At 42.3% G+C, this 9898-nt stretch overlaps 1 protein-coding gene across 1 annotated transcript; it reads right to left on the bottom strand.

Annotated features, from left to right (window-relative positions):
* Positions 1–245: 245 nt before the first annotated feature.
* On the bottom strand, positions 246–9049 carry LOC137284846 (uncharacterized). Its single transcript, XM_067816864.1, has 3 exons — positions 8928–9049; positions 7234–7700; positions 246–2920 (listed from the first exon to the last, which is right to left on the bottom strand). The coding sequence occupies exon 3, from the start codon at positions 2890–2892 to the stop codon at positions 505–507; it is 2388 nt and encodes a 795-aa protein (XP_067672965.1). The 5' UTR covers positions 2893–2920; positions 7234–7700; positions 8928–9049; the 3' UTR covers positions 246–504.
* Positions 9050–9898: the final 849 nt, after the last annotated feature.

Here is a 9898-nt window from a genome sequence, read left to right as displayed (position 1 = left end):
CACATTGTTTTAGGTCAGTGCTAATTATGTGAATCGGTAACTGCCTGGTCCAGACTCGACTGTTGCGACTACTACTGGCTATTGCCATATAGACGAGATATTGCTGATGGCGGTATTAAGCACCAACCACAGTATACCTATTTATGTAGGTTCCTACATGCATGGGATATTCTTCGAATTATTGGGTGCATGCATTCAAAGTTTAATCGCCCCACAAGGTTGCACGCAAGTAAAAGATTGAACACTCTTGAAAGTGATTAGTTCTTGTTTATTAATTTTCTGCGAACGTATTTGAAAAATACATAAAGCACTTAACTTCAATATAAATATCACAGTATCGGTTATTATATACAACTGTAGTTAGAGTCAAACTCTCAGTGTATGGTCTAGCGCTATGTCGTTACAGACCTATACAACTTTTATTAGTAGCAGCTGTTCGTTACATTGTAACGAGGAAAATTCCAAACCATCTGTCATAGTTTATGTAGACGTCGGATACTTTCCTTATCCTTCTTTCCTTCCTCCCTCCTCCGTCCTATCCCTCCTATCGTCCGTCGGGAGCCCGTCGTCCGATTCAAATCCATAGTTGACATTCAGCCTGTGCTCATCATCGTCAGCCATGTCACCAGGCAAGATGTCTTCTCTGTAACCGATGTCGTCCTCAGAATCATACACATAGGCACAGTTTACTGTTTCAGGGCTGCTATCTAAGTCAGCGAGTCTTGATTCCATCTCAGGAGTTGGAGGATCTTTGTGTTCTAGACACCTCTCAACTTCAGCGTTTTCTACAGTGACATCTTCCACTGCATCTTCTCCATCCACATCTTCTTTGGAAACTCCCACACTCGTATGTGAATTATGCTCCTCTGCATCTGAAGTGGAAACGTCTTCTATCACGATGTCAGGCACCTTTTGCACAACATATTTCCTTCTGAAGGATCCAGTTATGACAATCTTGCTGTCGCCTATTTCTTGCACTGTGGTCCCGTCTTTCGGTTGGGAAACTAGGTTTTCATCTCCCTGTGCATTTATAGTCTCATCATCATCAAGACCTTTTTCTTCTTTAGCTGCACCCCCATTGTCTGAATCTTGTTCATCTGAGTCCCCACTTTCAATTTCCTCTAGATGTGGATCTAGATACAACTCGGGATGGGTTTGCTTGTAGTCTCTAATAAACGACTCCTGTTCTGCAAAATGCCAGGTGCTATGTCTTCTTCTCTGATGCAGCGCAGATGGGGGCCTTGTCAAAGACATCCCTGGATCACTTCGTTTCCTCAGTGTTTCGGTGACGGGTGCAATGTTCAACGTCACTTTTTTTCTTTTTATATACCTCGGACCGCTTTCTTCATGTTGCCTCAACTCGTCTGTGCATTCTCGCTCGTCTATTGAAGCCAGATCACTTGACTCCCCACTCATCGAAATGTTGGAGTGTTTTCTGACGGGAACGAAATCAAAATTAGGCCGACGGTTGAAAATCAGATCTTGACTAGTACGACGACCAGATGAATCTTGGCTTGGCCGACGACTTGAAGACACGTCGTGACTGGGACGACGGTTTCGGGTTAAACTATCAAGAAACTGCCCAGTGCTGTGTCTCCTTGTCCTGTTATAAGCTATGGGAGGGCTTCTGAACACATCTCTAATCGTCCTCCTCTTCTCAAATGTTCCTGGACCATGGTAAGTAACTGTACTGATCCTCCTCAACGTCTCCTGCAATGACACGTTGTCTGACATGGAACACTCACTCACACTCAGGTCCTCCTCTGCTCCTAGGAAGGTATCCGAGACTGTCTTCTTCTGTCTGAAGAAAAGATCACTCTCAGCCCTTGAATCTCTTCTTCTCTGAAGGTTCTCCGTGGACAGGTTTCCCTGCTCGGCCATCTCTTCAATGTCCTTAGCGCTGACCATGGGAGTAGAGACAGCTTTGGTGTCGTGGAAGTGCTCGTAGTCTATGACATGTTCATCAAACACATCCTGGTATGTTACCCCTAGAGGAAGAAATCTATGCCCCCACCTAATTTCCCAGGGGTGATAGGACTTCCTTACTTGAAACGACGCACTAATGGTTGAAGACACTGCTTCCAGGACGACTATCAGTTCGAAATTCTCCTGCATGGCATCATCTCTAGATAAATTATACAAGGGTGATTCTTCGTTAATGTTGTGGACGATATACGTGGGCCACGGCAGGAACAACCGTTCATCACCTCCCTCTGACCGGAAGTCCATATTGAAATACTGCACAGGGATCTTATCACCAGTTTTAGAGAAGGTTTTCAGAATAAAATAACCACGCGCGTGGGCTCCTATGATATCCGACTTGCGCATGTCACCAATTCTTATTGCCAACCGAAGTTTGAGATCCTCAGCAAAAATACAAGCTACTTTGCTGAAAAGAATCGTGCCTGATCTTTTCTTGGATCGTCTCACTTTTGCAACTACAAGGCCAGCTAATGCAAACTGTAAGGCTGCTCCAAGTATTGACTGTGCTATGACACCTACGTAAGCCCCTGGACAAGCTTCAGTTACGAAGCGATACCCATACCCAATCGTTGTCATTGTTTCAATTGAGAAAAGAAATGCCGATGCATATGATTGGATATTTTCAACACAGGGCAACCAATCATCGTCGGTTGTTTTGAATAAATCTCCATGCACATATGCCAGTAGATAGTAATAGGCGGCAAAGATAAGCCATGTGAATGCAAAACCTCCAAAGAATAGCAACAGATTCCAACGCCATTGGATGTCGATGAGGGTTGTACATATATCAGACACATACTTCGTGCTGCGGTTTGCTACAGAGACGGACTGTATGTTCGTTGCCCCTCGTTCGCTGATGAGACGGCTGTAGATTGGTCGCAGCGTTATGCCGGAAGTGACGTCCACCATCTTGCTTTAGGATTTGTCAGCGTGAAATCTGGGAAACAAGACAACATGGAGTGAAAGCCTTTTCAAAAACATGTATGTGGGATATAGGATAATGATGTGTCTTGCATACCTCATATCGATGTAGCAGGACAGTCCGGTGCTACCAGTAGGGCAGGATACCCTTTCCGTGAACACCCGGTGTCATCACTGATTTCAGTCATCCATTCATATTACTACCAACACTGCGTTTTAATAGACTCAGCTTAGATTCAAGACTGGTTCATTTCTAGCATTTAAGGGCCGAAGTTATATTGCGGAAATCCGTATTAGTAGACAGGGAACGACATTAATGACGTCGAGTATATAAACCTTCATAGATATGACAATGACCGAGAAACCGAGGCCGATATTAAGACCAAACAGTGAATGAGTGAGTTTACGCCGCACTCAGCATATTCCAGCTATATGGCGGCGGTCTGTAAATAGTCGAGTCTGGACCAGACAATCCAGTGATCAACAGAATGAGCATCGATTGGGAACTGGGAACCAATGACATGTGTCAATCAAGTCAGCAAACCTGACCACACGGATCCTGTTAATTGCCTGTTCCGGCAAGCATGTGTTACTGAAATCTTATTCCACCCCTGATCTTCACGGGTATGAAGACCAACGATGACATGCAGCTAGCTAAAACCTGTCGGTCAGTAACCCGTGCGTGCACGCCACCATTGCAGCTAGAACACGGCGTTAAACAACAAATCCCTCTATATTGCAATTAACTAAAGTATACTACCAATCACAATTTTACCTTTTCTAGTCTAAATGTAGCCACATTTTAGTCAACTGTTCTAAACTAGATTTTGCAAATATTCCATACTGTTTAAAGGCGTTGTTTAGTTTTACGCCGCACTCAGCAATATTCAAGCTATATGGCGGTCGGTGGCTGCAGAAAATCCAGTGGTCAACAACATGAGCATCGATCTGCACAATAAGGAACCGATGACATGTATCAACCATGTTAGCGAGTCTGACCACCCGATCCCGTTAGTCGCCTCTTACGACAAGCACAGTCCACAGCGAAAAGAATGAACGCTATAGTACTCAGATTTGGTGAATGTTCTATCCTATATGCTTCAGCGTATAAACATACCCGTTCAGCCAAATCGACAGCCTGAATTCACGATCACGAAATCAAACGTATTGTATGAAACAGCACGGCGGAAATAGCGTTGACAATACTGACCCTCCGGAATATTAATACAATAGACGTGTCAAACAAATGGTAAACAGTGGCATACCATCTCCATTGCATGTCTCTTACTTGAATGACCTCACCGTAATCAGAATTGCGTCTGCCAAAGGCCGATTCATTTAAAAACAAATTTTACATGTTATTGTTAAACATAGAATGGTTATCTTTACACAAAAATTTCAAACGTAAAAAAACGTGTCCATTTGCTTAGTTTTCTCATGTTTACAAAGGTAAATTTCAACCCGACATCCAAGCTCAATGGTTAGTGATATGGTCACTTTGACACGTAAAGGTATGGCATCGCTTTCGCCGTGGAAACAATACTAGTTTAGTGACTCTAAAAATACCATCATCAACGACTGCTCTCATTATATTGTTTGCGTGTTAGGGTTTCCGGTCACGTAATAAGCAAATTAGCATGGATGTAATTGGTGCTGTCACCGCGTGATACTAGAGGTGAATGTACATGATGCCGGCCTGTATAGCTCTAGACATGTCTGGACCAGGCGAGCGAGTGAGTGATATTGAGAGCAGTCGGAGGTATAACACGCAGTGAACTGTGTCTGAGTCTTCTAACCATGTTGTCGCCTCCCTGCTTGGGACCTGTTTAACTCGACATCTCCACTGGTGAAGGATATGTATAATAGTAAATGAGTTCGGTACCTATCGACCTGACAGAGCGAAAGCGAAACCTGTACATCTGTAACATCTACCAACATACCGTGGTGTTGATAGTTTACTGTTCAGTATTAAAAGCACCCGTGAACATCCGGGTTAGAACCTGGTGTATTATTCTGCATGTATACTTCCCATCAAAAGTTAAGACTCGCGTAAAACATTCACTATATGTTATGTGTATATGTGTGGTTTCATCGAAGATCGATTTTTCCACTAACTTGGGGGAACCAGCTACAAACCCTATTTAGATGAATTATGCATCACATTGCCGAAAAGTGTAAATATTTTAGTTTTTCTGTAAAGACTTCTCCAATTTTCACAGAGTTTCACCATATATATTCATCATTCCAACGTTGCGAACCTATTTTACAACACATCAGTTGATATGTAAACAATACCTTTAAACAATATGGAATATTTTGCCAACTCTAGTTCAAAACAATTGCCTGGAGTAAGTGACTGCTCTAGTGAATCTAAACCTTTAATGGGAGGAGACTGACTCAAGTAAGTAGTTAGGTAAGGCTAGGAGACATAACTCATTTCCACTTCCGTTGTGATCCTAGCATACATGGCTTGATATGTTTGGAAGAAACTCAGAAAGAATGATTATTTGCCGTTACTCTCGAACAGGGTCTGGTTATAACACATGGTATTCGAGTCCATATAATATCCTATTCGTGACAGAAATTATTCCCTGTGTAGACTAGCAGCTCGAAAAATATTTATGACATGACCTTTCTTAACTGTCATGCCGCGGGAGATGCGCTACCGGAAGTGGCATCAGAATGTTAGTGTTACTAAAGTACAGTTTGTCATTCTGTAAATTGCCTCAAATTGTCAGGCAATTTATAAGGTGTCTGCTTTTATTTTTAGTTCCTTCCTGGCTTGTATTTAACGTGTTGCTACACACAGCTGTTGTCCGTATAGCCTGTGACTTATCTTGCGATGGGTCGTTTTATGCCAAATGTGAATACAAGTTAGTGTATTAGTGTGAGTAAATGCTGCTTCAAGCCCCCTCACCAGCTTTGCACCTAGAAATTAAAATAAAATACCCCAATCCAGAGACACGTCTGAGTGGTGATATCCATGAAAAATATTAGATGAATACTTATTGTTGCCCTGTCTGGCGTTCGATCTTACTATAAAACAATGACTAGGCAGTCAGAGTAATGAGACAGCCATGTCAAATTCAATCCTGGTGTATCAGTGGTCAGGCACTGACATACATCTGGACTAGTAGAATATCATGCACACACGTGCCTGCACGTCGCTACAGATGTGACCACATTTTCTGTGTCGCCTTTGAACCCCATACCATTATCTCGTACAACCGTGAACATCTGTTTGAGAATGGGTCTTAAACCCATGCTTGTCGTAAGAGGCGACTAACGGGATCGAGTGGTCAGGCTCGCTGACTTGGTTGACACATGTCATAGTATTCCAAGTGTGCCAGTCTGTATTGATTCTGTTTATCACTGGATTGTCTGGACCAGACTCGACTATTTACAGACCGTCGCATTATGGCTGGAATATTGATGGGTGCGGCGCACAATACATCAAACCAAGAATATTATCTCGTACTTCTTTGATTGGCATTCAAGCAGTCTAGGAGATGAAGAATGGAGACATGTTATATTTATCTACAACTTTTATCTGTATAGGCGACAGTTCAAAACAGATTCTAATGTCGTTGTCACATTAGAGACTATGTGGAAATGCCGGACAACGATAATCTATGTCGAAATGCTTGACAACGACAGTAGAATCTATGTCGAAGTTGTAAAGCCATAAATTTGTCCTCATTCTTTATTATGTACTGTTATTTTCATTTGCAGTGTATCTAGTTTTCGTGGTATCATATTAGGTCAACGTCAGTTTTGACAAGAAGACGCATGCACGCAGTGTTAATGTCCCGTTATATTATGACTTAGTACAGTTAAAGTAAGTCAGTATGTAACATAACACAATATGAGAATATGAATTGTAATAGCCTGAAACTTCATAACTTGAACTTTGGAGAAGCACATATATCCTAGCTTGAGGTGTAAAACAAGACCCCGTGAAGTCTTTTGACACACGCTGATGTTAAATATAACTTGTCAGAGCATGAGACATTTGATTTATTAGACTAGACATAATTTATGAAAATAATGTTAGCTTTACCGTTTATGAGACACGTGACAGCAATTAAAACGTGACTATCATTTAATACCAGAATAGGAAACATTTTAGTAGTGAGTCATCTCTGCTGAAACTGACCACATGTGTTTTGTAAACATTTCGTATTTGTTATGCGTTTTTCAAGTACTGCTATGCATGATCCTTAACACACTTCCATGTTGGACAGTGGCGAATTTACGACTCAGTTACGTTGATGTACAGAAACACAAGTGACCTCGTTAGGGTTTAACAGTGGGATAGTACAATCTCACCTTATATTCTTGAAACTGTTATATGTCACGGGGATACATGTTCGCCTCTACACCAGAACTGTCCCAACCAACGAGGCAAAGTTTACAAATTTCCGTCCAAAGCAAGCCTCCTGTAAATGTCAGCGGGCGGACGATGGCTCGTCGCTTTACCTGGGACATTACTTGACAAGGGGACTTCATAAATCACGTGTTTGCCTCTGGTTATTTTTACATCAAGCTACGAAGTATACCGAGCGACAGTGTAAGATAAGACGGCAAGATGTCGCATCTGAATCTACCTTAGATGTGTCGTCCATTTAGTTTCAGTAATTCACATGATTATTCCACGAACGATCGGACACCTTTCGTTGTACTTATTTTTTCAGATGATCGTTTTGCTTCAAGCAGACGTGAGTTGCAGGAATCTTGTGCACCAAGAATCAAATGTCATTAGTCCAGGGTGAAGTTCGAACTGGGACGCTCGTGTCCTGTAAAACAGATTATTTACAAAGAGTTGACTGCATGGGAAGCGGTGCAGTTGTTACCACACACAAAGCGCCAATAATAACTTTGACTTTGCGATGTGTAACTATATAAACTGGCCTCATGCATATTGACGATCCTTAACATCAGTTGTATAACAGCTTTCAAAGGTATCGAGCAAAAATCAACAAACCGATACGTGCTTTTCATTTCAACGAATGGCAGGATACAGTCGGTACAGTTGATGTATAACGTGTATGTGAGAAGAAAATAGGAGGAATGTCATATTAAACATAAATGTGCCACATGCGTTCAATGTATTGCCCCCACGACACAGTACTTGAGATATGGTTTAATTGTCTGACTAGCAATAAGTCGATATGGACACATATTGCTGGACATTTAAAGTCAAACAGAAAGCTGTAAAGGATATGCAACAGTTGGGTAATTTACACTACAGTCTTGCATGAATGAGGACATTGGTTTCAATATCCATGTAATGAATTAGCACTGAGTGAGTGAGTGAGTATGGATTTACGCCCTCTCGCAATATTCCAGCAACGTCATGGCGGAGGACACCAGAAACTGACTTCGCACATCTTACTCATAAAGGGAATCGAAAAGAGGTCTTCCGAGTGAGTGAGTGAGTGAGTGAGTTTGGTTTTACGCCGCTTTTAGCAATATTCCAGCGATATCACGGCTTGGGACACCAGAAATGGGCCTCACACACTGTACCCATGAGGGGAATCGAACCCGGTCTTCGGCATGACGAGCGAACGCTTTAACCACTAGGCTGCCCCACCGCCCCGGTCCTCCGAGTGGTGAACACTAGGTAACCAAACAGCTACACTAGTATAAAGCAAGCAAACGGATGAGCGATACTATGAGCATCTTTTAATGCATAAACTAATGTTCTTGCTGTATCAAGATTGAACTAGTATATGCATATGACGCCTCTTTGTCGCCAGTCACGCCGTGATATCAGCCGGAACGCTAGCCAACACGGCGAAGAAACCAACTCACTCTCGGGCATAACAGGAGAACGCCAATGGTGACAAACGTTTGCACTGTACGATCTTCAAACTCTCCAAGCTTGGGCATATGCCGATACCCTGTTTGACTATATTAATGAGGGATGTTGCTAGGTACGCCGTATTTGGAAACTACTCAAAAACACATAGGAAACAGTTTCGCTGAAAGAGAAAGGTCCTTTTAGTCAAGAAATGTCTTACAGCGTCAGTGCAGAGTTGATAGAAGCCCCATACTCGCATATACGTAGTCTTGAGGCAACGAATCAAACATCTACTAGATCTAATGTATATAGCAAAAACACGAAAGTTGCAGACCGTCTATTAGGTTAACGAAACAGGCCACGCTATAGTGGTTTTATTATTACATTATAAAGACAAAGCAGCCGAGCAGAAATCAGCGTAATTCACAAAAGCACGAGGTGCACGCGCCCAGTGGTAAACTATGTTGTGCGTGTCAGTTTATTACCATGTGTTTAGAGCATGGCTCAGATTGTCGTTTGAAAGACGTTCAAACGACCTGGTGAGAAGGCGGATGACAGCAGATTTGAAATGTCGAAGTTTAAAGTTACAGGTAAAGAACGAAGGGCCCTTCTTGTCCCACTGGAAATGCCACAGTTTAACCTTTCACCTTTGAACTGTTATGAAAATTAAATTATAAGATATGATGAAATGACCAAAAGCGTTCCCTCTATCTTCTGACAATCACCCCAAAACACACGCACGCACGCACGCACGCACGCACGCACACACACACACACAGGCTAAAAGCGGCCTAAAACCATACTCGCATTGTTAATACGACTGTTTACATATCGCAAGAAAGTCGGGGTGATAGTGTAGCCAAATGGATGGTCACGAAAAAGACCGACTTCGATGGATCCCCATAGTCATGTTATTGCTGCGATGTTGCTAAAGGCGGAGTAAAACCATACTTACCCTTTCACTCTCTGTGCGAAAGAAATAGACATCAAGGTAGCCATTTCAGTTAATATCTCTTTCTTTCCTCTGCTGAATGTCGCGTGCCAGTTCCAGGACTCATTGTAAAGCAACGGTCCACATAAACCGTCCAAATGTTTTGTTAATGATCGGAATTACCCAAAATATCGTATTCGCTGATAAAAAAATGCCTAACCGAGAGATGAATGTACATGTCAAGTATTTCTTTAAATTAG

The sequence above is a fragment of the Haliotis asinina genome, chromosome 5 (assembly GCF_037392515.1).
Source record: "Haliotis asinina isolate JCU_RB_2024 chromosome 5, JCU_Hal_asi_v2, whole genome shotgun sequence".
Taxonomy (NCBI): Eukaryota; Metazoa; Mollusca; class Gastropoda; order Lepetellida; family Haliotidae; genus Haliotis; species Haliotis asinina.
Note: the sequence above shows the minus strand (reverse complement) of the source record. Positions and strands in the feature narration are given on the sequence as shown.

Excerpts from the sequence above, each read along its gene's own strand:
- LOC137284846 (XM_067816864.1), bottom strand. The coding sequence starts at position 2,892 with ATGGTGGACGTCACTTCCGGCATAACGCTGCGACCAATCTACAGCCGT.